Below are 26,310 nucleotides of genomic sequence, written 5' to 3'. Positions count from 1 at the left end.
TCTTCAGTAATATAGTCTAGATGTGAGGTCTGTATGTATCCAAAATGCTGCTGACTTTATGAGCACAGCTTCTATCCTGCACTCATTTCCTTATCTGTTGTCTGTTTTCTCTACACTCAATGAGACTACACATGCTTTACTTGCCCAGTCGGATAGTCTGATATCGCAATCAGTCCCATAGACATTGAAGAGAGTAGCAGGGGGGCTCAGGATGCCACGATGTAGTCCTCAGCAATAAGACATTTATGCTGTGGATATGTTTTTAGTTAGAAAATCTGATAATGCATTTAGGACGGAACAGTTTGCACTTGCCTGAAATGAAACAGTGTTGTATCCAGATTCGGGCTCAGTTGTGTTCAGGAACAAAGAATCACGTCTGAATTCAAAGACACCGTGAGCATCATCAGAGTCTTCAATGGTCACAATTATGTGGGAGGCAATACCCAGACTAGCTGTTCAAGTGACAACCATCAATATAGTGAGTGTAATACAGCAGAAATGAGGCAATATGATTAGAATATGTACTACAAAGTTACTTACTTTTACACCAAAAAAAGAAAAGACATTTACAACTTTATGGTATAATTATAATTGGGTGTATGAATAAATTAGCTTAAGTAAATATATTATTTTACTGCTCCCTGTCACCAAAAGCCTTGAAGGGAATCTGTCAGCAGATTTTTGCTATGTAAGCTGCAGCCAACATGCTGCAAGGGTTAACACAGAAAGTTGAGGCATGCCTGTTTTGTCACTGACTGATCTTTTGTTTATTTGGTATGTTTGTTTAAGCAGCTGAAGCCTTATCATTACAGGACTGGAAACTCATGTGCAGGCTGGTCTTCACTGTCAATGTACAAATCTCTATAGAGAGCCTGGTGTGGGCAGTGGCAGCTCTCTGGACTCTGCTATATGACTAAAGCTAAAAATTCAGATTGTGTCAGAACGGCTGCAGCCAGTAATTTAAGTGATACATCGCTGGATTCAGGATCTTTTTGCCTACATCATGCTGCTCTAAGATGAAGTAGCAAAACCCTGGTTACAGATTTCCTAGAAAACGTTATTCCCACCTTTAGAAGTTATCAACTGTCCATGGAATAAGTGATAACTGCTAATCCATGGAGTTCCGACCACTGTTGGGATCCCATGACTGGGGCTCCTAAAATGCCCCATCTGAAGCAGAAGGTGGCCTGACATGCCCTCAATTCATTCTCTATGGGTTTGTCGGAGTCCCATAGACAATGAACGGAGTCGTGGTGTATCCCATTCAAATACTATGTTCCTTGCATTAGTTGGACTGCCACCTATGGATAAGTAATAACTTCTAAAAATGAGAATAACCCTTTAAAATCAACCACAATTTGGAATGTCTCCTGCAATAAGAGCTTTGTTTATTCCTGAAGGCCTCCGTTAAGAAGATCAATGATGATAAAGGCCATAAGACTGGTGCCTGCACATTAGACACAGCAGATGTATGCGTGCACATTGCTCTGGAAAACGTACATACTCTGACAAGACTTGCTGAGGTCTACACAGTCCAAGCAACACAGACCTGTAAAAGATGATTTTTATATCTAGCCTTATGATTATACAACATTACCTAAGGAATCATAAAAATGCAAAGAACCCTCAGCGTGATCCAAAGTGGGATGAAAAAAGCTGTGTAAGCAGATAAACCTCCTCTGAAAGCGAATTTGTAAGTGATATGAGGTTTGCTATTGTGTACTAAGGGTTAATTATGTAAACTTTTAGATAAAATTTTGCAATTAAAGTACATATCAATGCTCCAGTAGAAAGAAAGGCGTGCGAGAGAGAAGTGCTTACCCCTTTGGTGTACGGCTGGAAGGAACAGTTCCATGTCACCATCACCACTACCAAACGCATCGTCCCTAAAGAGTTCAGCCACTTCAGGAAGAGACACACAGAAGACACGTATACATATATACACATATAAGAGGCAGACAGGAGACTGATAGCACAATTACTGCCAAGTAGAGGAAGAAAGTTTCCATTAAAGGGAATCCGTCAGTAAGGTCAACCCTTCTAAGCCATCTATATGGGCCCACAAGACATCGGAAGTTGAATAAAATGATACCTGCGATACAATTGTCTTATCCCAGAGAAATCTATGTTTTTCTTAGATGTAAATCAGCTGTTCCAGGCTATTGGCTGAACATTGATTTGCATGAGAATCAGCCTCCAGAGCGAATTTTGAATTGACGTTTCCAGTGTGATTATGACACATCTGCAGGCTCTGCTTAGCACTTCAGCCTCTATCTCACAGACAGTGCTGCAATATTGTTACAAAACTGCAGAGCTGGGAGAGCTGCAGCTGCTAATGTGTTTGTAAGAAGACAAAGTTCAGTTCTGCTGTTCTGTATTAGTTATATGCCTCACACTGGTAATGCCTCCTTTATTAAAAATAAATAGAGATGTGCGAACCTGAAAAGTAAAGTTCGGTGTTCATAAAACAGTGTTCAAGTTCGGAATTTTGGTGCTTTATGTATGCTGACCATTCACTCAACCATCACTGTGCTTGGGTACGCTCAATGCTCAGCCCAGTGCGAACCGCTTGTGCTGGGGGTAACAAGAGCATTATCAGTTGTAGTGGGCGTCAAAAGGAAAAATGTAAAAAACCCACCCACCTTCCCCCGTAAGTTTTTTGTTTATGGCGGGCTATATGTGGGTGGAGACCCAAACTGTCCAATCAGTGACTTCCAATGAAACTCAGGTTAAGTTCGGGTCCCAAACCAAATTTTATCTAAAGTCCGACTGAACTGGCTGAACCCGAATTTCAACGGGTCCGCTCATCTCTAAAAATAAGGTCTAGCGCAGGGGTTGGCAAAGTGCAGCCTGTGGGCCACATCTGGCCCTCTGGCTCATCCAATACGGACAGCCGATCGAAGGAGGAAACTAGTGGCCCAGAAGACACACTAAGCCACCTGAATCCCGATATCACCGCTACCTGCATCCTAAAGATGTGTCAGTGAACAGAGACTGGAGCAGAGCGGATTGCTGGGGGAACGGGAGAGAGGTGAGTGTATAGATTTTTTTTTAATCTATGTGAGATGTGTGGCTGTACATATAACAACTGTGTGGAGGCTCACACTATATATATGGGCTATATGGGGGCTCATAATGTATATAGGAGGCTATGTGTGGCTCATGTGCCGCCCCCACGTCAGCAGCCGAGCTGCTCGAATCCGGATCCGCAGTGGCTCGAGGAGTCTCCGGACCCGGGGGGTCGTGCGGACACTCCAATAAAAAGGGGATGTAATATGTACAGGGGATTGTTGTAAATAGTTCGTGACGCCACCCACGGTGTGTGGTAAGGTGGAGTACCACCGCTGCTGTTGGGGAGCACCCGAGCGATGGAGCTGCAGCTAGATGTTTGACCCCTCCGTGGGTAGGGGTTGATGCCCCGGGGCTCAGTGTCCAGAACACAGGAAGTGATGGCTGCTGGTGGTGGTACACCGGGCGGGATCGAAGGGTGTTGGTGTACTCACGATTAAATGATTACACACAAGTGTGCTGGTAAACCAAGGTGTCAGTGGCCGGCTGCCGCTTCAGGGTGTATACGGTCCCCACACCCGGCTGGTGTACCAATGTCCCTTTCTCCGGCACTTTGTACTTTCTTCCTGTTTTGGACAACCTCGTATGGAACGGGGAAGTCCACTCCCGGTTTGGTTTTGGTTGGGAGATGTGCCCGCGAAAACTGACCCTTTGGATCTCAGTGGGTTGTTGCGGATACCCTATCCCCCGCGGTGGGCTGCCGTTTTGCTCTATCTGGGCTAACACACTGGTACAACATCTGGAACCTAGCTCCCGTCCTGGTTAATTAGAGAAAAGGCTTGCAACCATCTTCTAACTAGGGTCCAGGTATCCTGCCTGTACATGGTTTCCGGACCGGATCTCCGCTATTGGTACCGACGGGCTCCAACCGTGTCCCGGTCCACTTTGGATTTCCCGTGACCAGACTCCCGTCACCTTTGGACATGGTCCACTGATTGCCACCTAGCCAGTAGACCAGGGCCACTACCCTGGCTACCCTTCACTAGGCTCAAACTTGACTTCTCTTCAACTTGCACTTCCACTTCACTTGAACTCTAACTTGAACTAATTGGTTCCCTCCCCCGGATCCTGAAGACCCCTAGGTGAGTGATCCCAATCAGCCTGATCCCGCCCACTGGTGTGTCCTTCCTACCCTGAGGGGGGGTGGCTAGGGTTTTGTAGCAGATGGTACCTGATGTAGGGTGGTGTTGTGTGGGGTGTACGGTTTCTCTATGACCACCTGGCGGCGCCAGGGCATCACACTCATACTGTATATAGGAGGTTACGTGGGAGCTAATACTGTATATAGGGGCTATGTGGGAGCACATATTGTATATAGGAGCTAATACTGTATATAGGAGACTATGTGGGGCTAATACTGTGTATAAAGAGGCTATACAAGAGCTCATACTCTATATAAGAAGACTGTCTTGGGGCTCATACATTATATAGGGGGACTGCATGGGGCTCATACTAAATATAGGAGCTAATACTGTACAGTATATAGAGGGCTATCTGTGGGCTCATACTGCATTTAGGGGGCTATGTGGGGTTCATACTGTGTATAATGAGACTATTTTGGGACTCATTCTGTATATAGGAGAGCTGTGTGTCATACTGTATATACGGGTGCTCAAACTGTAAATAGGGGCTGTGTGTGGCTGATGCTGCATATAGGGGGCCTGTGTTGGCTCACACTGTATATAGGAGGGCTAAGTGTGGGTTCAAGCGGTATATAGGGGGATGTCTGCTCAATATTAAGTGATAAAATTAATATGAGTATAAAATAAAATATTAATATTAAAATATTCATTGTTAGCAAAATGAATTTCAGCCTATTGGTTCGGCCCTCCACAACAGTCATGGTTTCATGTGGCCCCTTGGGAAAATTAATTGTCCACCCCTGGTCTGGAGACAGATTCTCCTCCACATAGACCCATATACTGGAACAGTCATTTACATAAAAGAAAAACATGATTTCTCTGGAATAAGACATCGGATCGCAGATATCAAGGAATCATGTTACTCAGCTTTCTGTGAGCTACCTGCCCATATAGAAGGCTTCGGAGGGTTGATCTAACTAATAGATTCACTTTAAAGAGTAACTAAACTTTATTTTTCTTTTGTCCAACATGCAAAGTTCCAAGACATTGTAAAAAAAATGCATGAAAGTGGCTTCTAAACCCTTTCTTTTCCCTTGTTTTTTTTGCCTGCCTTCAGCTGCATTGATATCAGAATGTACGGTAATCATTTGGTCACAGATACTGGCAGTGATGGCTCAGTGCCTATCTCCTCCTCCTGGCACTGAGCTGACCCATTCACTGCCATCATCTGTACTCCAATTACTACATTCTGATATCAATGCAGCTGAAAGAAGGCAAAATGGACTGAGGAAAAGCAAGAGTTTAGAAGGCACTTACATGCCATTTTCTACAGGGATGAAGACAAATCCCCTAATAAAGTGATTTGCAAAGTGTCATAACTTTCCATACTGGACAAAATTATTACAAATAAAAGCTTAGTTACCTTTTAAGTGATAGGTTTCAACAGTAGAGTAAGCGTAAGGTTACTGCAGAATAGATCTCACCATAGACAAAATGTATCACCTATTTTAGGTACATGTTATAAACGTATGATCACTTGGGCTTCCTTCTACTAGGACCACCATCAATCAAAAGGAAGGAGACCCTTTAAATATTCATTGACTCTTGGACTGACAGAGATTAGGACAGCAACTTTGCAATGTGTCTTAGTTTTCCATTCATTTTACGTCTATGAAGACTCTGCATCTCCATGATAACAAACAGTAAATCAGTTCTGTATACTATACTGCTACAATCCCAGACTACACAAAGTTTGTTGTCTGTTGCCATGGAGACCCATATCCAAACAAAATGGTATAAAATTCTCAATTAAGATGTATTGCAAAATTGCTTCATATTTCATATTATAAACAATGAGGATATTAAAAAGGAATAATGGAAATAACTTAAATATCGTTTGCTAATAAATCTGAGTGAGGACCTTATCAGGAAGTAAGGAGAGGTATTGTACTGTACATAGTTTGGTGACAAATATTTGTTTTGTATGGGCCTCCTTGAGAATGATGGATGGGAGATGAGTAGTAAACAAGTCCTGCTTTGCAGATGGTATTAACCAGCTCCAGAGAAGGCCTATTTCAATAATTTCATAGAGAGAGGGCTGCATTGCAATGTGCAGTTGCCAAAAGCCCAATGTCTTTGATAGATTCAATAACTGATGAAATGACTCACTGAGTGTTATTACTGCTTACAATAATTAGGAGAATCACAAAAAATATAACCAGATGGCTACATCTATATTCCACGGCCAACAAGCGAGAGCCCTGAGAACTGCATACTCGTCTCCTCTTTTGATTAGCCAGCCTGGCACAATGTCATAATTGTGGCATAATGCACTCTTGACATTGTGCAAGGTTGGCTAATCAAAATACGAGGCAGAGATGTTGGGTGGTAGAGGACAATTCTCAAGGATCCAGTTCAGCATCTGTGGAATACTGATGTGGCCTCTAAATCAGGATCTTGTGAATGTATGCCCTCCAAGCTAGCAGCATTCACATTTGCACGTCAAAATTCCCTCGCTATCCCGCCCTGTATAACATTGTTATCTAAAATCAATGTGTAAAAAAACCATTTATTACCATAGTTTATCATTTGAAAATTAGGGCTGCCTTGACTAGTTGAAGGGGCTTTGTTTTGTTTCCCCAGACTAATCTGCCCTCTTTCCGTGTTGTCATGCCTCTGGGGGCGTGATGACATGATCTTCATCATTGCAGCTTTTGGACAACTTGTGCAGGCGTGCAGCTCATTAAAATTAGGGCCTTGACTAGTTGAAGGAACCTTGTTTCCCCAGACTAGTCAGCCCTCTTTACGTTTTGTCACATTACGTTTCATCATTGCAGCACCTGGAAAACTTGTGCAGGCGTGCAGCTCATTAATATTAGGGCCTTGACTAGTTGAAGGGGCCTTGTTTCCCCAGACTAGTCCCCAGACTAGTCAGCCCTCTTTCCATGTCATTACGCTGCTATCTGTGTGATAACATAATTTCCATGAGCCGGCATCACGGCAGCTCCTGCAAATCTTGCGCATGCACGTAGCTCATTTCAGTAGCGTCAGTGCATCTCTCAAGCCGAGTGTACACGTTCCAGCTTCAGAGAGGCGCACTAGTTATAATCAGAAAACAGCTTCTGCTCTTATGATCAGTGACACATACTGATACACCCAGCCTGAGAGGCACACTGACGCTGCTGAAATCAGCTGCACGCCTGCACAAGTTTTCCAAGAGCTGCAATGATGAAAATCATGTCATCACTCCCCCAGGGGCATGACAACACGGAAAGAGGGCAGACTAATCTGGGGAAACAAGGCCCCTTCAACTAGTCAAGGCCCTAATTTGCAAATGATAAACGGAGGTAATAAATGTTTTTTTTACACATTGATTTTAGATAACAATGTTATACAGGGCTGGTTAGGAAAGGAATTTTGATGTGCAAATGTGAATGTTGCTGGCTTGGCGGGCATAAGGGACCTCACATGTTCCCTTTAAGTGAGACTATGAAAATAAGCTCAGATATCTTAGTTTTTTCAAGAATGCAAGCATAAAGTTGAAAAATGGATGTATATCCACGTGATACATTTATCATAATGTAAGCTACAAAGTTAACTGGAGTATATTTCTTCTGGTGGAGTATGGCAGTCATTAAGAGGCGCATACCCCTTAATGAATTGGCTTAGTGTCCTCCAGTCACTGTTAATTAAGAGTGGTATACAAAACTCCAGTTTTTATGAAATGGGGCCTAAGTGTCAATGTATCAGATAAGTAAATATGGGGGTTTTCTTGTACTTACCATTCGCCTCCGCATTCCAAAGTTCAACTTTAAAGGATTTGGACAGCTCAGGTACAGAATTATCAGTGATGTTAACATAGATGAATTTGTATCGCTCTCCGGGCTGGAAATCCAAAAAATCAGCTGTTTCCTAAAGGTACACATAATAGCAAAACATGTGTGAGCTTGTTACCTTGCTCTGGACCAGGCATGCAGTGTATATATATATATATATATATATATATATATATATATATATATATATATCCTTCTAGTCACCTGATAGTCCTGTGGACTGAGCGCAGTCATTGGAGAAGTCCTGTATTCAACTCTTATACGTCCCAAGAGTCCCTGAGCTCGGACCACAAGCAGCCTAACTCGGCCAATTTCTTCCTTGATTTTTATAGTGGGAACAGATTTTGCGGGAATAGTCATGTTATCTCCTGGTTTTGGAGGAGGGTCCACAGAGAACTGAAGTAGTCCTGTAAAAACATATATTGACTATAAAGCTGCTATTGCAGAAGGTCCCAGGTCACTTTAACTGGCCCCTAAGATCTCAGGCATGCGCTGAGATCTCACTGCAGACAACACACACTCCTGGAAAAACAACGCTGTCAATCAATAGAGAGACGAGGATGCATGCCAAACGTGTGCATGGAGTAATGCAAGGGTACACCAAGCACAAAAATTAGCATATGGGAATGTAAGAACATTTTAGGCAAAATAAAAGTGATTAAACATTGAAAAGAATGGTTTTATAGGGACTATATTGCCTACCAAGCTATCGGCTTACTTTAAAAGGGTTGTCCACTCTTATGGTATTGATTACTTATCCTCAGGATAGGTCATCAATATTAGATTGATGGGGTTTGACACCCGGCATCCCTGTTAAACAGCTGTTATCCCCTCTGGAAGTGTCCGAGTGTTAAAATTCAACAGATCTGTGCTGCACGGCTCTTTTCAATGTGTAGGGGCAGCTGGTGAGTGCTGCAGAATAGGGGGTGATCTGCAGTACCCAAGAGTGAACACTACATACTGAATGGAGCCGTGCACTGCATATACCTGAACACCTACTTACACTGTGTCTTTAACTGACAAATTACAGGTCATGAACGCCACATTGTGAAAGTAATGGCAAAAGCAAAGATTAATTTAGGGCCCATTATCTGCAGAGAAAACACATGCCCATTATAGCCTATGGCCCCACTCACATGACATTGGTCAGCAAAACAAGATAGCAGACACATGTCTGAGTTTGGTTCGATTCTCAGACCAACTAATGAGTCTTTAGCAGGCAGCACACAGACGCCAATCGTATTGCCTCCATATTCTTTACATTAAGGGGAATCTGTCTGCAGGTTTTTGCTATGAAATCTGACTATAGCATCAGGCAGGGCCAGGGAATCCAGCAATGCATCACTTAGTTTATTGGATATAGCAGTTGTGATACAATCAAAGTTTTCTCTGCTGCAGATCTAGCAAAACTTGTAATATTGAGCCCCGTATAACCCTGCCCACAACACTGACTGACAGCTTTCTGTGTACAATGTATATTGATATTGGCTAATCAGTGGTGGGGGGTGTTTGCACTAAAGCCTGCTTTACACGAGTCGATCTATCGTGCGATAGCACGAGCGATCGTACCCGTCCCCATCGTTTTTGCGTCACAGGCAAATCGCTGCCCATGGCGCACAAACTCGTTTAACCCCCATCACACGCACTTACCTTCTGGACAACCTCGCTGTGGGCGATGAACGTCCACTTCCTGAAGTGGGAGGGACGTTGGCATTACAGCGACGTCACACGGCAGCCGGCCAATAGAAACGGAGGGGCGGAGATGAGCGGGATGTAAACATCCCGCCCACCTCCTTCCTTCCACATAGTCGGTGGGTGCCGCGGGACGCAGGTAAGCTGTGTTCATCGTTCCCATGGTGTCACACGGAGCAACGTGTGATGCCACGGAAACGATGAACAACGCGCCATTTTAATTAAACAATTTTATGAAACCTAGTGACGAGTACACGACTCATGATTTGTGAGCGATACTGCGTCGCTAGGAGGTGTCACACGAGACGACATTGTGTACGATGCCAGATGTGCGTCACGAAAACCGTGACCCCGACGACGCATCGCACGATCGGTCGTCTTGTGTAAAGCACCCTTAAGAGGCACGAGGCACCTTGTCCTGTAGTGATAATGGAATGAGAGTCTCTCACCCTACATTATGCTGTTCTCAGATTACATAGCAAAAACCTTGTGACAGATTCCCTTTAAAAACATGGATATATGAATTTGGCCTAAAGGCAACTGTTGGTTAAAGGTACAAACACATAAATAAAAAAGTGACATTTGAAATCCCTCAGATTATTATTTCACAGATATTCTTAAATCCTCTTACAATTATTACTGCTAACCCCATTGTGCATCTTTTTAGAAAGAAATGGGAAAAATATTTAATATTTATGGTGATGTAAAGATTCAACAACACAATAACTTATGGCATTACCCACATGTATATAACTGAATATTTTGTATCCATCAGAGGTTGTACGCACCCAACAACCCTTCTTTAATCACTCTCAAGGCCCAATAGAAAATGATAACAATTTACAATCGCCTATTGCAGCAGTGGTTCCCAGTGGGTGCTGATTGGCTGCAGCGGTCTAGTTGCACAAAATATCCCATGTCAGGAATAGCAGTGCCATCATTGCTGAAACATCGCAACTGAAGGAGGTAAGTGTTGATTACTTTAATTTTCTAAAGCTCCTTCAAGTATTTCAGCAGGTGTTTTCTATTTGCGGACAATCCCTTCAACCAGAACAGTACACCAATTTAGTCCCAATATTCTCTTACCATAAGGGTGATCACTTGCATTAATTGTAATATCTTCCGATTTCATATTAGGGTCTATGCTAGCTCCACTGGTAGGAATGGACCCAGCTTTCCCATCAGCAGATATGGCATGTGTCAGAGTTACTTGGAAATGCTCCATAAGTTCTGGGATATCATCATCCAGGACATGCAGATTTAACACCTATTACAAATACATTGAAAATAATATATAATAATACAGAGTGAGAAAAAATAATGTACTGTATATACAATCATATTAGGGCTACCCATGCTTTTTATCATTTATGATCCTCTGAAAAGTCAAATTCCAAGACAATATCGGCATCTATTTAACCAATGGTTCGCGAAGGATACCCCTAACTTAGCTGCAGTAGTAACCCAGAAGAATCAAATTATGGAGACTGATTTTCCAAAGTGGAAGAGCTTCATTTCTTTTCATTATACCAAAGCAGGAATAAGAAAACCTGTTACGACCTTTCCGACATACGGAATGGTCCAGCCTGGAGGAGCTCGGGGGCACACTCTTTACTCTCACCCAGCATAGTGCCTATTTATAACCTCTCTAAAGAAGAAATAAACACCAATGATGACTACAGTATAAGCTCTGAATACTCCAGATATATATAGCCCAATATAATCATGAGGATTATTAATGCATTAATTATCCTCATGATTGCCTCGGTTGAATACTGTTATTTGGCTATAGTGCCTATTTAGCCTAAAGGATATTGATGAGATTATGTTGATCCATTATAATGGATGGGAGGCGTTGTGCCCACAAGATGGCGCTCACAGTCACTCTCAACTATCCTCTTCTTTTAGTCATTTCTTCCTTCCTTCACTCACTAGTTCACTAATGAACTTATTTATTTTATATAGTGCTCTTTTCTTCTAGGTGCCTGTCCACCTGTTATTTCTTTCTTCGGATTTGATGTACACCTCAAGTTTATGTACTATACGTCTGAGCCTCATACAATACTGCTAATTTACTTTCATGAAACTGTAATTTTGTGTGCTTAATATTACTTGTATCCATATTGTTGAAAATCAAAATACAAACATTTTTAAAAAAAGGGAGGTAAGTGACCTTAGAACATGCTTTCAGGTTATATAATTTCCAACTACACAGCTCAAAAAGATATAAGCCAGGGCTCAGTGAGAAATAGATGACAAGTACAAAAAATCCCAGTTAAAACTCAAAAGTTTATTACATTTACATTAAATGAGTAACCAAACGAGGCTTTTTATATACATTAAAAAGTTGGTATAGGTCAAGATAGACAAGAACATATATATCAAGGCTTCTAACTGGATATAGGTATGATATAGGTATCAAAAAATAATATAGGATATTGATATACCCTAAACAAAGCAACATCACCCTGAGACTGTATGCTAACTTGTTGAGGAGGTTGGCACCCAAATATATAGCGCAAAATGGCACCCCCGCTTCATGTTGACTATCCCTAATCCATCCCTAGATGGCTCTCATTAAGATAAAAAGACATATAATACCAACAACAGCCAAAATAAATGGGATAAAGACACAACTGACTGAGATAAATTTACCGTATTATCCATGTGGAATATCATTGCTCAATATAGACCACTTGCTCAGTGGTCAATCAAAAATACTTATTCCTGCATGTAGACCACCACTGATTAGCATGGACTACCTCCTTGAGAAGCAGAACAGTTTGTTAAATCATAAATGGACTAAAAGATCTTAGATAATAGAAGTCAATACTTCACGTTTGATGTTGTTCAACAGCTCGGCTCCAGTAAAGGTGCAATAAAGGACCTAACTATCTAAATTGAAAGTGTATTGCACATATGTATACTATTACCTTTGATCTCTGTGATGGTAGAAAGGTGATATTTCCACTGCTTGTAGTAAAATCAACTACTGGGTCACCAGTGTCTCCGGGGTCTGTCTGACTAATGCTATAGAAGAGATACACAGTGTCCAGTGCTCCTCGTGTGCGTTCCACAACGCATGAGATGATAGATCCTTCTTCTGAAGACTAAAATCACAAGACATACAATATTTTATAAGTTTATCTTTATAAAGAAGTCATTGCATTTCATGGTTTTCTTTCATTTTTTACCTGGGGAATACATGGTCCAGTAAAGCCAAACAAGCCATTGGCATTATCACTTTTTAGGATCCTTATTAAGGCTGTTGTGTTCTCCTTTGGAATCCTTGCCCCACCAAATACAGAAACCAACTTTAGCATGAAAAGTTCTTCTCCTTCTTCCTCATTGTCATCCCTGGCAGATACAACAAATGTCTTGTGTATTTCTCCTTGTCTGTATTCCAAGTAGCCAGAAATTGGATGTAGGTCGCTTTTGGCTGAAGAGGCATGAAGTTCAGTAATCTCTTCTCGAGAAAGTCTTTGCTCATATATTCTTACATCTTGGAGAAGTCCAGTGTACCTGCTGCCTCCTTTCACTCCTGCACCAACTCGCAAGGTTCCTGGATCTAAAATATAAAATAAATACTTTAATCTGTAAAGAGGTTGGTTTGGTTTTATTATTGTTGTTGTGGGGTGGAGACCCTTTATTAAAGAGATGAAGGCTACTTAAATGAAAATATGATTAAGCTACTCTTGGAGGTAAAGGGGTTTTCCACGCAGGGGTGGTGGAAGATTGCACGTGTACATAGTAGTTAGTTAAGAAACTTTATTCACCAGGAGGCAACTAACTTGATGGTTTTAACAGTCTTATATAAGACAACAGTTTGACATGGACAGATTTAGTGGTTTACACTCACGACAATTTGTGGCACTTTCCTCTCAGCACGTCTGTCACTTTCCAACAGACTTTGTGTCTATTTCAGCAGAGCAGCTCAGCCTAGCCCAGTAATGACCACAATGGCCACCTCTTGTTTGGTAGCAATCTTCTGAAGTAGTTTGGCATTTTGCACTACCTTTAGCTCTACCTTCTCAGTTTCCCATGGGCCAGTCCCTCACACACAGACATCAATCTTCTATTTGTCTCTAGCGTGACACTCCCCTACACAGACTCCTGTAGTATGGCTATTTCTAGACCCTAATAGGTGGTTATGTCTGTGCTCCTTACAGGTTTTACTCTTCACAGTTAGGAATATGTCTCTTTTTACCTCTGATGTGGCAAACCTTGCCTTTTAGTAATGGTAACTTGATTTCTTGAACCAGGTATAGATCATACCCAGACCTCATGCTGGAGCTTATTTAGAACTCCTCTGTGGCCCTATTTCTGACCTTTTGGTGCACCATAAAGGTGAGTGATTACTTACCCCTACTGCTAGATACCTAGATGTCGGGGTGTTTCTCCATCACAACCTTTTCTTCCAGTGTATCTCTGCACAATGGGGCATGAAGACTACTTTTCCGCCACTTAAGTGCACTAAACCTAAAAAACCCAGTCCTCAATTAATAAAAGCGATTAAGCCAGAATTCTGGCATAATTCGCTTTGAACAGTTACAATGTTGGAGTTTGCACTCCAGATTTTCCCAGCTCTGCCAAAATGGGCTGAGCTGCGGTGGGCCGGGGGAGACAGGGGCATGAAGCCACAGCTTACACCACAAATATTACTGCAGTCCCAGACTGGAATAAGATTTGGGGTGAGGCGCAAAAAGGCGTACGGCACTGATAAGACACTCCTCATTCATCAAGAGGCTTCCACCTTTTAATGAATCAGGAGCTCCTAACTCCAACATGCCCCACATCAAGAGTGGCCTGAAAATCACCGGTTTTGATGAATCGGCCTAACATGGAAGACACTGGCCTATACTAGAGGATCTTAAAGTTCTCATATGCTACCCTGCAAAAAACCCTGTATGAGGCAGGCATATTTTGACAGGGGTTGTATTTCCCTGCTATCTCCAGTCATGAAGCCATCACTCACTCTAATCTACCATGAGGCGCAATGTACCTAACAAACATCTGTCACATCACAAACATATAAAAGTTACATTTATTATTTAAATACAAAGCATTACTTAATATTAGGCACCATTCACACAACCATAATTTACTATAAGTTCTATTGGACTCCCCCATCACTCACGAGCTGGTTCACGGAAGGGTATATCTCACAAGTTTACAACCTTACAAAGTAATTTTTCTCCTATTGAAGCCTCTAGATTCCCCTTTCATTGCCCCCATAAAGTATTATGCCAACAAACGTGTCCCACAAACACTGTATAATACCCCTCAGGGAATTCCTACACAGTACCCTCCACACGCACAGTATAATGACCCCCCATCAACTGCCCCGGCAAAGAATGGTGACCCTGACAGTATAATCCCCAACTGTGACCCCCACACAGCCCTCCATGCAATGTAATAGGCCTACATACAGTATAATGGCCCCCATGCCTCTCCACACTGTATAATTGCCCCCCCACTAGCCCTTCGAATAGTTTAATGGCCGCTGCACAGTATGATGAATCCCACACAAACTTCTAATGACTCTCAAATAGCCCTCCAAAAAGTATAAAGGCACCATCATAGCACTCCAAATAGGGTAATGGCCCTCACATAACATTCCAAATATTATAATAGCCCCCACAGAGCCTTCCATATAGTATAATGGGCCCCATATAGCCCTCCATATAGTATAATGCACCTATCATAGTCCTCCGTATAGTACAATGCACCCACTATACTCCTCTGTATAGTATAATGCACCCCATCGTCCTCCATATAGTATAATGCACCTACCATAGTTCGCCATATAGTATAATGCAGCCCAAAGTTCTCCGTATAGTATATTACACACCCCATAGTCCTCCATAGGATATAATGCACCCCCATAGTCCTCCAAATAGTATTATGGCCATCAGAGTACTCACTGATTTAAAGAAAAAAAAAATACTCACCTCTCCTTGTTCTGCCTTAGCACAGCATGCTCGCTGTATTGACTTCATTGCCCCTGCTGCACTGACAAGTCAGATCTCAGACGCAGTGGGAGAATGATGGAGGACGTAGTGGACAGTGGAGCGTTTCCACTTTCATCATTGCTTTCAACTGTATCAGCATCCAGGATGCCATTATAGTTGAAAGTATAATGATGTGTGGGGGAGGCCCGGCGCTGGCACTGCCCCTCCCCAGATTTATGAACTCCATAGCGGCCATGAGGTTTGCCAAAATCAAAGGAGACTCTCACCCAGTTAAGACTATGGATGCGCAAAAAAAAAACATGTGGATTATTTATGGATCTAACTTATAGCATCTGATTTTCATGGATTCATTGCAATTCTTTAATATAGGGAATGTAAATGGTCTTGTATAAAAAAAAAAAATCCATATTGATTGCACAGTATGACAAGTGAGGAAAATAGTCATTTGAGTTTTCTGGATCAAACTGACGATTCTTTACACGGCTTGTGTGAACCCTGCCTTGACGTGACATGAGTCCGGTTGTAACATAACTGACTATCAGAGCATAATACCGTCCAGTAACATTACACCGCTGCAGGAGCAGCACATGATGCGGTATAGAATTACACCTGACTAGGCAATAAAGTAACTGAGGTATACGGGGGGGCAGAGCCACCACAACATGGTCATCAGTAACCCACAGCAAATAACAATGAATATGTCTGTAACATAACAGTGCCACTCATGACATGTTGAGTCTTTTCTTGTAAGAAGGCGGCAAATCAGTTTTTACCTCTCTTCCAGACTGCATTGTAACAAAACGTCTTAAAGTTTTATGGTGACCTATTTCTTCATGATTTTATACCAATATTACATTTTTTTAAGTTGTATCCCTTTTTTCTGATCTATGAATGTAGTTTTCCAGAGGATCCTCTATATTTATTGTATATTATTTTGCTACATCTCTTTTCATTATTTTCTATATATATGATCACTGCCTGTTTATTGTAACATTTAGTTCCTGTTTAAAGGTGTTTATTTTCATTGTACGTGTTTTTCTGGTACTTGTTTCACGGATCACACCGTAGAGTAATCTGTGGGACATCAGTGATGCCAGAAAAGACAGACATGTCTCCATGCGGAGCACACGGACACGCGCGTACGCCGCACGGAGACACGGTCAGTGAAAAATCACTGATGTGTGCATATGTCCGTGATTCTGGTACGTATAAAAACTAGCACATACGTACCAGAATCACTGACGTGTGAAAGAGGCCTAACAGAGATGTAAAAATTTGGAACAAATCCCATTTGTTGCAGATTTTCATGCAGCTTTGCCACGGCTCTGAAGCTAAAACTACAAAAAAAAACACAACACTTTACTTTGGCCTCTACAATGATGTGTCATTCAAGTGACTGCTGCAGTCAATCACTGGCTTCAGCGGTCACATGTTACATTTCTTCGCTGGAGGCTGAATATACAGAGTGTATTTGTTGACCAAAGAAGTGTTGCAGCAAGAGCTCCAGGAGAGGTGAGTATAGAGTTGTTTCTTTTTTCATTTTAGCTCAGCAGCACTTAGTTCGCCAGCAAATCTGTGCCAAATTGTGATAGACTACTGCAGATTCTTGTGGATTTTAAAATTTTTCAATTCTTCTCATCTGTCAGCCAAAGCTGACCTTAGAACATCCTAGAATTAACTATTAATAATATATATATATATATATATATATATATATATATATATATATATATATATATAATGTGGCGCCCTGGACTAGCCAGGTCGTCACAGATAACACACACACACCCCCACCCCCGGACAGCTACATTAGTCAGACACAAAACCCTTGTTGCCTCCCTCCGGTGTCTGATGTCCACACCAGGTGGGGCGGAGTCAGGCGGTTGGCCCCACCCACCGAGGAGTTCACAGGCCTGGAGGTGGGAAAAGTGACAGATTGAGTTGGGTGTTTGAAGTGTGAGGAGGAAGCACTTGGGTGTCTGGGTTCGTGGCCCAGGCACTGACAGCAAGGTTGGCAGACGGTGGTGGCCGTCTGCAGGAGTGGTGGATCAACGCAAAACCGTAGGACCGGGGTCGGGCGGTGGCCCGCCGGTACCGACCGGGGAGCGAAGTGAAGCTAGCACACAAAGGCAGGGCCATCGGACCCCGACCAGGCTTGGAGCCGCCGACAAAAGTCAAAGCCGAGTGTGACCGGAACCCCAGGGGTTTCCTAGCAGCCAAAGACCCGTTAGAAGGCAACCGTCCACACCAGGAGGGTATACAGCCACCGCCAACGGCTAGAGACCCAAGAACCAGCTCCTGCGGGCAAAACGGGCTCCCATACACCGGGGAGAGGACTACCGTTGGGAAGCCACCATAGTCAAAACAGTATACAAAGGTGCAGGGAGAGACAGCCACCATCACCTGTCCAGGGAAAGATACAGCAGCCGGCTGCGGGACCCATCCATCCAGCCCTTTGGTTTACCGGAGACTTTGTGCCTCATTTGCTGAGTGAGTACATGCCACGCTGTCCCTGCAACCCTGCACCTCACCGACCCTGCCTTCTCGTCACACCACCGGGCCCTGGGACCACCAACCCCTACCCACGGAGAGGGAAAACAACATCCCAGCTGCTCCCTACCATCGCTCCCGGGATCCCCGTCACCAGCAGCGGTGGTGCCCATCTTTACCACAACCCGTTGGTGGCATCACGGACTAAATCCCCAACCAAATCACCCCCTTTTCACACACGGGCGAGGAGCGCCGCTCGAGTCCCCGGCTCCGGCCCACCGCTCGAGCCACCGAGCAGCAGCAGCGCCGGACCCGAGCGTTAGCGAGCACAGCGTCCCCTCCGGCCGCGACAACTTGGCGTCACGAACAGGATTGGATCCATCTACTTACCGTTAGAAGTGCGCCTTGTGGTCTCCGCCGGCGGCGTCCTGTCGAAAAATTTGAAGCGCCGCCATCTTTGGCGTGAAGATTTCCCGCTCAAGCGTCTCCCCGAGCAGGGAAGGCGCGAAAGCGAAGCCCCGCCCCCAATAAGCGGAAGTGCTAAAGAGAACCAATGGGGGACGGGAAAAAGATGTCTGCGCCCGACAGAGCAGTTGGAGGAGTGGCGGTCGCAGCCGCCGCACCTATAGGTGGAAACGGGATAGCCCATGCTTCGGCCGCAAGAGCGGGGGAGGCCGCGGTCCCAGCGGTCGCCCAGGTGATGCCGTTCTTCCTGCCCTATGTGCCCGGTGCTACATGGCTATCACAGTACGATGGGAAGCCTGATACGTTGCAGGTATTCCGGAAAAAGATTAGCCCAGTCCTCGATTTGTATCCCTTGACTGATCGGCAACGGGCAGCGGTAGTGCTAGGGCAGCTAACTGGTGTGGCTGAGCAGGAGACGGAGACTTGGACCGACGCAGACCGGGCCTCAGTGACTACCATTTTCGAGAAACTACAAGTCGCTTTTGAGACCCACACGGAAGCGGAGCTGCGGATGCAGTTCTTTCAGTGTCGACAGCAGCCTGCGGACAATATAAGAGACTATGCCCTGCGTCTGCAAACGGCCCTCCATACGCTGAAGCGGGTGGACACTATTAATAATGCGGCTAGCAATAAGATGCTAGTGGAACAATTCCTGCAAGGGCTGGGGTCCGCGGAAGACCGCAAGCAACTACGGCTGTGGGCCCTGGAGCACCCTAATATGGACTTTGCAGTGTTGAAGGAGCGGGCCATCAAGGCCCTGCAGGCCCCAATGCCGGATGCTCCTGAGGCGGCCCCATAGCCGGCTGAAACCGCTCCTATCACGGTGGCACCTTCTCTCCCGGCTCCACTGGCCCCAGCAGCGCCAGTCGGGATGATGGAGGAGCTAGCTGCCCAGGTCCACCGCATGGATGGAGACCTAGCCAAGATCGTCGCCGCACTCCAGCTTCCGACGAGAGTCAAGCCCCCAGGGAGGATCCAGCTTGCCGACAGTCCGGAGGACGTCCCCTGGATGCAGCGGCGAAGGACCAATGACTCACGGTATGGGCCTCCCATTTGTTACAGGTGTAGCAAGCCGGGCCACTACTCTAGGCGGTGCCTGTTAAACGATCAACCCCTGGGGCCAAGGGCCAATCCTCAAGAGTAGACACCAACGGCCCCCCCGATTGGCGAGACCGGTACGTCAGAGCTCGCCCCATCATCCCTCTGGCAGTGGATGGCATCCCGCTCATGGCCCTCTTGGACACAGGATCACAGGTAACTACTATACCATATACACTGTGCCAGCAGTATTGGGGTACTGATGAACTTGCCCCCACTGATCACAGCCTGACCCTTGTCGCAGCTAATGGACTCCCTCTAACCCAAGTGGGATACAAACAAGTGACCCTGACCGTGGGACTTGCGGAGTTAAAGATCCAAGGGATGATTGTGGTGATGAATGAACCCAGTGACCATTACCCAAAAGTAATCCTAGGGACCAATGTGATGGTGCATTGTATGAGTGAGGTGCTGAGTCTCTTGCAGCAGTTGGCCACCACAGCCGGAGGAGGCAGACAGAGGACTATGCAACATGAGATCCGGGCCCTTCTGTATCGGCAGCAAGTGAACTCAACTGGTGGAGAGATTGGTGGAGTAAGGGTGATGGATGTGGCCCCCTTGGTAGTGCCACCCCGAAGTGAGATGATGATTTGGTGCAGGGCCGCAGTAGGCCCCCAGGAGCATGACTACCCTGCGATGGTGGAACCCACGCCTTCTGAACACTGGCCCACGGTGATGGCAGCCAGAGGGGTGGTTGACGTTAAAAAGGGGAGAGTGCCTGTAAGAGTGCTGAATTGTGGAGAGGAGGAAGTCAGGCTCCCCCGTTACGCTACCCTTGCCAAGTTGCTCACCCTAGACCCTCACACCATTCACGAAGCCGTCCCTCCTACCTCAGCATCCCCTGCCAGTAACCATACACCCCCCCGAACAGTTAGAGGAGTGGTGCCAGGAACTACACGTAGGCACTGACGCCACACCCACGCATCACAAAGAGGGGGTATACAGGGTGGTGCAGGAGTATGAACAGGTTTTCAGCAAACACTAGTTAGATTTCGGGAGGATTAAGGGGGTTCAACACCATATCCCTACAGGCCTACATCCACTTATCAAAGAGAGGTATAGGCCCATTCCGCCAGCGCATTATCAATGCGCCAAAGACATGTTGAGGAATATGAAGGAGGCAGGGGTCATTCGGGATAGTTGTAGTCCCTGGGCAGCCCCACTGGTGCTGGTAAAGAAGAAGGACAGCACCATGAGAATGTGTGTGGATTACCGGAAGATAAACCAGATCACCCATAAAGATGCCTATCCCCTCCCCCGTATCAAAGAGTCACTGGCTGCGCTGAGAACTGCTAACTTCTTCTCTACCCTTGACCTTACTAGCGGGTACTGGCAGGTAGCGGTCGCACCCGAGGACCGTGAGAAGACTGCATTCGCCACTCCTATGGGGCTCTGCGAATTCAACAGCATGCCGTTCGGACTGTGCAATGCCCCTGGAACCTTCCAACGGCTCATGGAGTGTTGCCTGTGACACCTCAATTTCGAAACGGTCCTGCTGTATCTGGACGATGTGATCGTGTATTCCCAGACGTATGAGGCCCACCTGGAACATCTGGCCGAAGTGTTCGCGTCCCAGGACAAATATGGGATGAAACTGAAGCCCTCTAAGTGCCACCTACTGAAACCCAGGGTGCAGTACCTCGGACATGTGCTGGGCACGGAAGGCATCGTCCCTGATCCCGAAAAGATCACCGCCATTCGGGACTGGCCAAGACCGACCACTGTAAGAGAGGTGAGACAGTTCCTGGGTCTGGTGGGCTACTACCGTCGCTTCATCAAGGGGTACACGAAGATGGCCGCTCCCATGCAAGACCTCCTCGTGGGACAGACCAAGGGTGGCAGGTTCCCTGGAACCCCGTTGGTGTGGGAAGAGAAACATGAAGAATCCTTCCACCAGCTGAAGATGGCCTTGACCGGGGAAGAAATCCTAGCATACCCCGACTACGGCCTCCCATTCATCCTCTACACCGATGCCAGTAATGTAGGCTTGGGAGCAGTCCTGTCCCAGATCCAGGACAGCAGGGAGAAGGTGATCGCCTATGCCAGCAGAAAACTCCGGCCCACGGAGAGGAACCCCGAGAATTACAGCTCCTTCAAGCTTGAGCTCCTAGCCCTGGTGTGGGCCATTACCGAGCGGTTCCGCCATTACCTCGCAGCAGCAAAGTTCATCTCCTATACGGACAATAATCCATTAACCCATTTGGACACGGCCAAGCTGGGCGCGTTGGAGCAGCGGTGGGTGGCCAGGCTGTCTAACTATGACTTCACGATCAAGTACCGGGCCGGCCGCAAGAACACTAACGCGGACGCGCTATCCCGGATGCCCCACCTGCCGGATGAGGGGTCGGAGGATGATGACCTCGAGGAAATCAAGTTGCCCGCGTTCCACCGGCCACCAGTCGAGAAGTTGCATGTCAAGCAGCAACAGGTGAGCTTGGACCCGCTGCCCAGTCAGGGTTGTAGAGAAGCCCAAGACCACGCGCCTGCTGTCCAATTGGTCAAGACCATGATTGAACAAGGCTCTGCTGAAATGGACCCTACCGCTCCTCCGGAGGCCCAACGGCTGTGGAAGGAATGAGCCCGGCTGCACCTGTCCCAGGGGAAGCTGTATCGGGAACTGATCAACCCAAAGACTCATGAACAGGTTCGCCATCTGGTGGTTCCTCAGGCTAATGTGCCCGCCGTTCTACAAGCTTACCATGACGGTGCCGGGCACTTTGGGTGGAAGAAGCTGGAGATGCTGTTGAGAGAGCGGTTCTATTGGAGTGGGATGCGGGAGTCTGTAGAGGTGTGGTGCCCAGAGTGTGTTCCCTGTGCATTGAGAAGAAGGGACGAAGCCAGTCAGAAGGCCCCTCTACGACCAATCATTACCCATCAACCGCTGGAGTTGGTCAAAGATCTGATGTCCATGAGTACGTGGAAAGGAACCTGTGTCAAAGCCAGGAACAGCAAGAACAGTACTTCAACAGGAGGGCTCCAGCTGGTCCCTTTAAACCTGGGGATGTGATGCTAAAACGGAAAAGGAGAACTCATAAGCTTGTTGATCAGTGGGAGAAAACCCCGTATGTCATACAACCCACCGAACGGGAGGATGAGAAGGCCTACCAGATCAGTCGTGACCAGGGGAAGACTTCGGCCACAGTTTCAAGGGACCACCTGAAGAGGTGCCCATCTCCATTGGGGGTGGCAGCTGAAGTTCCGGCCCCCAGACCAACCGGGGAGAAAGAAAAAGAGGTGATCCATACAGTAATGGGTGATTTCCCAGTGGACTGGCCTACGCAGAATGGCGCGGTGATTATTCCGGTGATAATGTTCCCACAGCCCGTGGAAGAAACGGAGATGGAGATGCCCGCCAGTGAGCCGCGCGAACAAGCGCCCAGGGACGCACCTATACCCACTTCCCTTGGATCTCCACTCGCCATACCTGCCATTAGGGAAAAGGAACTGTCTGTCTCCTCTGTCCCCTTGCCCTCCACTGATAGAATTGGGCCCAGAAGGTCCACACGCTCCAACCTAGGTAGGCCCCCGCTTAGGTATAGGGAGACCGACATTTAGGGGTGCAACCTGTTGATTGTGTAAATATGTGAATGAATGAACACTAATCAACCGAAAAATCATCTAATTACCATCCGAGAAGGGAACTGTCCCCGTTGGGACTGGAGTTGTCCTTGTTCAAGTTAATACCCCCCCATACCCACATGAGAAACTACTCATGAACATGGCCGAGAACTAGCAGGCCACCCATGAACTTGTGGGTTTGTAACTAATGTTGTGGGATGGATGCCGTTGCCGCCTCCGGAGAGGCAGATATGTAGGATGGGCCTGGAGGAAAGAGGTGGCCCAGGCCCGCCACTACCGTAACCGGTGGCAATCCTCCGGGGGTAAGGGGTCCCCCTTGGACGTGGGGTCCCCTGAAGTGACAGCCGGGTGCGAGTTACCGTACCCGTTCCCGCTCGGGCAGCCTGAACCTGGACTGGGGTCAAGAGGTGCTGCCCACTTCTTAGAGGCAGCATCAGGGCTAGGTTGCTTGGGTGGGAGAGCGGAAAACATCCGTCCGTCCGTCTATGATTAAAAATGTTTATATGTGTAACGTTAAAGTGATCTAAAAAGAATGCTTGTTAAATGTTGAAATATTTACCGTTACCATGTTATTTATATTTTACAGTTTCGAACAAAAATAAAACCGGTGATGGATGGGCAGCCCGCGGACGGTCTGCGTTTTACCAAGGGGGAATGTGGCGCCCTGGACTAGCCAGGTCGTCACAGATAACACACACACACACCCACCTCCGGACAGTTACATTAGTCAGACACAAAACCCTTGTTGCCTCCCTCCAGTGTCTGATGTCCACACCAGGTGGGGCGGAGTCAGGCGGTTGGCCCCACCCACCGAGGAGTTCACAGGCTTGAAGGTGGGAAAAGTGACAGATTGAGTTGGGAGTTTGAAGTGTGAGGAGGAAGCACTTGGGTGTCTGGGTTCGTGGCCCAGGCACTGACAGCAAGGTTGGCAGACGGTGGTGGCCATCTGCAGGAGTGCTGGATCAACGCGAAACCGTAGGAGCGGGGTTGGGCGGTGGCCCGCCGGTACCGACCGGGGAGCGAAGTGAAGCTAGCACACAAAGGCAGGGCCATCGGAACCCGACCAGGCTTGGAGCCGCCGACAAAAGTCAAATCCGAGTGTGACCGGAACCCCAGGGGTTTCCTAGCAGCCAAAGACCCGTTAGAAGGCAACCGTCCGCACCGTAAGGGTATACAGCCACCGCCAACGGCTAGAGACCCAAGAACCAGCGCCTGCGGGCAAAACAGGCTCCTCCGGCACCCATACACCGGGGAGCGGACTACCGTTGGGAAGCCACCGTAGTCAAAACAGTACACAAAGGTGCAGGGAGAGACAGCCACCATCACCTGTCTAGGGAGAGATACAGCAGCCGGCTGCGGGACCCGTCCATCCAGCCCTTTGGTTTACCGGATACTTCGTGCCTCATTTGCTGAGTGAGTACACCCGTGCTGTCTGGCACTGTACCGCGCTGTCCCTGCCTTCTCGTCAAACCACCGGGCCCCGGGACCACCAACCCCTACCCAAGGAGGGGGAAAACAACATCCCAGCTGCTCCCTACCATCGCTCCCGGGATCCCCGTCACCAGCAGCGGTGGTGCCCATCTTCACCACAACCTGTGGGTGGCGTCACAAACTAAATCCCCAACCAAATCACCCCCCTTTTCACTCACGGGCGAGGAGCGCCGCTCGAGTCCCCGGGTCCGGCCCACCGCTCGAGCCACCGAGCAGCAGCAGCAGCACTGGACCCGAGCGTTAGCGAGTGCAGCGTCCCCTCCGCCCGCGACATATATACTTACATACTGTATATATACACATACATATGCAATCTAATAAATTTATTTATGTAGAGCAGAAATTCAGTTTTAACCTACCATTAATTATGGCTTCTCCTTTCAGACTTTTCACTCCCCCAGGGACAAGGTTTCCATCAATATAAAACTCTATAAATCCATCATCCAATGTAATCAGTATATGGGTCCAGGCATTTTGTTCCATAAATTTTGAGACTCCGGCTTTAGCCACAAAAGTAGTATTAGATCCAAAGGTTACATAGTATAGTAAGACCATAATATAAGAGTCATTTGTTTCAACTTTCACACCATAATACATTGTTCCATTATCATTGTCCTTTGAAATGACAAACCCATTAGTATTTATCTGTGGTATGGCCCATGCCGAGAAAGTAAAGTTGGTCAGAGTAGTATTTAAAGTATGATAATACTGTGACTCAATCACTCCGAATGCACCTTCACTGCCGCTGAAGAATAAGGCATCTGTTCCACTGTGGTGCCGACGCATATGTGGTTGCAACTGCACTGAAGACGGGAAAGAGGCGATAAGCAATAGGTCCACCATGGGAGGAAGGCCGGTCTTGAATCCAGTGGAATAAATTTCCCAGCCAATGCGCACATCTCCAAACGTTCCCTGACGTCTCCAAATGGAAATGTTGGTCACATATCTTATGTCATCTACTGAGAAGACATCTTCAGCCACCTCCTGATTCTGTGTCTCAGGTCCAATGACAAATACTCCAAATGGGTCATCATTGAAAGGGATCATCACTGTAACATTCAAATTTGTTTTTGCCAGCTGACCACCAGGGCCTGGAAATCCACCTATAGCAAGTACAATAATTAACAAAAGTATGTTATTCATCAAGTAAACAATGGTGGTAGGGGGGATGTCTAGTTTAGAAAAACATTTTATAGACCCTATAGGGAATTCCGTGGTTAAAGTAACGGCCTTTTTTTCAGATCTTCATCTCTTGGTAGAGTGGAGAGTTGATCCAAAATGGGTCTGGTGAATGCAGTTGATGTCTTAATATGACAATTATTGGCTGTAGATATGTATGACTTATAATCATAAAGATTTATGGGCTTTTTTTAATGTGTTTTGTAAAAAATATTGTCTATTCGTGATTTTTTAATAAGCTGTCCTGAAAAACAAAAGGTCACGTTGGCAGCCGGGTGACCCAGTAGATGGACAATGGTTATCACTTTATAGTTAAAAAAAAACAACAGTATAAGAAATTGAAATTGTCCAAAGCAG

General features: G+C 46.2%; 1 protein-coding gene across 1 annotated transcript in view; it reads right to left on the bottom strand.

The window, feature by feature from the left end:
* The window catches only part of ADGRV1 (adhesion G protein-coupled receptor V1), a 380,769-nt gene that overhangs the window by 175,055 nt on the left and 179,404 nt on the right, over positions 1-26,310 (bottom strand). The window contains exons 20-27 of the mRNA XM_075326288.1: positions 25,134-25,877; positions 12,874-13,247; positions 12,613-12,789; positions 10,766-10,946; positions 8,192-8,394; positions 7,934-8,063; positions 1,822-1,902; positions 313-452 (exon numbers count right to left, since the gene is read on the bottom strand). Coding sequence (XP_075182403.1) covers positions 313-452; positions 1,822-1,902; positions 7,934-8,063; positions 8,192-8,394; positions 10,766-10,946; positions 12,613-12,789; positions 12,874-13,247; positions 25,134-25,877 — 2,030 coding nt within the window. The remainder of the gene's footprint in view (positions 1-312; positions 453-1,821; positions 1,903-7,933; positions 8,064-8,191; positions 8,395-10,765; positions 10,947-12,612; positions 12,790-12,873; positions 13,248-25,133; positions 25,878-26,310) is intronic.

This window comes from Anomaloglossus baeobatrachus, chromosome 1 (assembly GCF_048569485.1).
Source record: "Anomaloglossus baeobatrachus isolate aAnoBae1 chromosome 1, aAnoBae1.hap1, whole genome shotgun sequence".
In the NCBI taxonomy this organism is placed as follows: domain Eukaryota; kingdom Metazoa; phylum Chordata; class Amphibia; order Anura; family Aromobatidae; genus Anomaloglossus; species Anomaloglossus baeobatrachus.
Note: the sequence above shows the minus strand (reverse complement) of the source record. Positions and strands in the feature narration are given on the sequence as shown.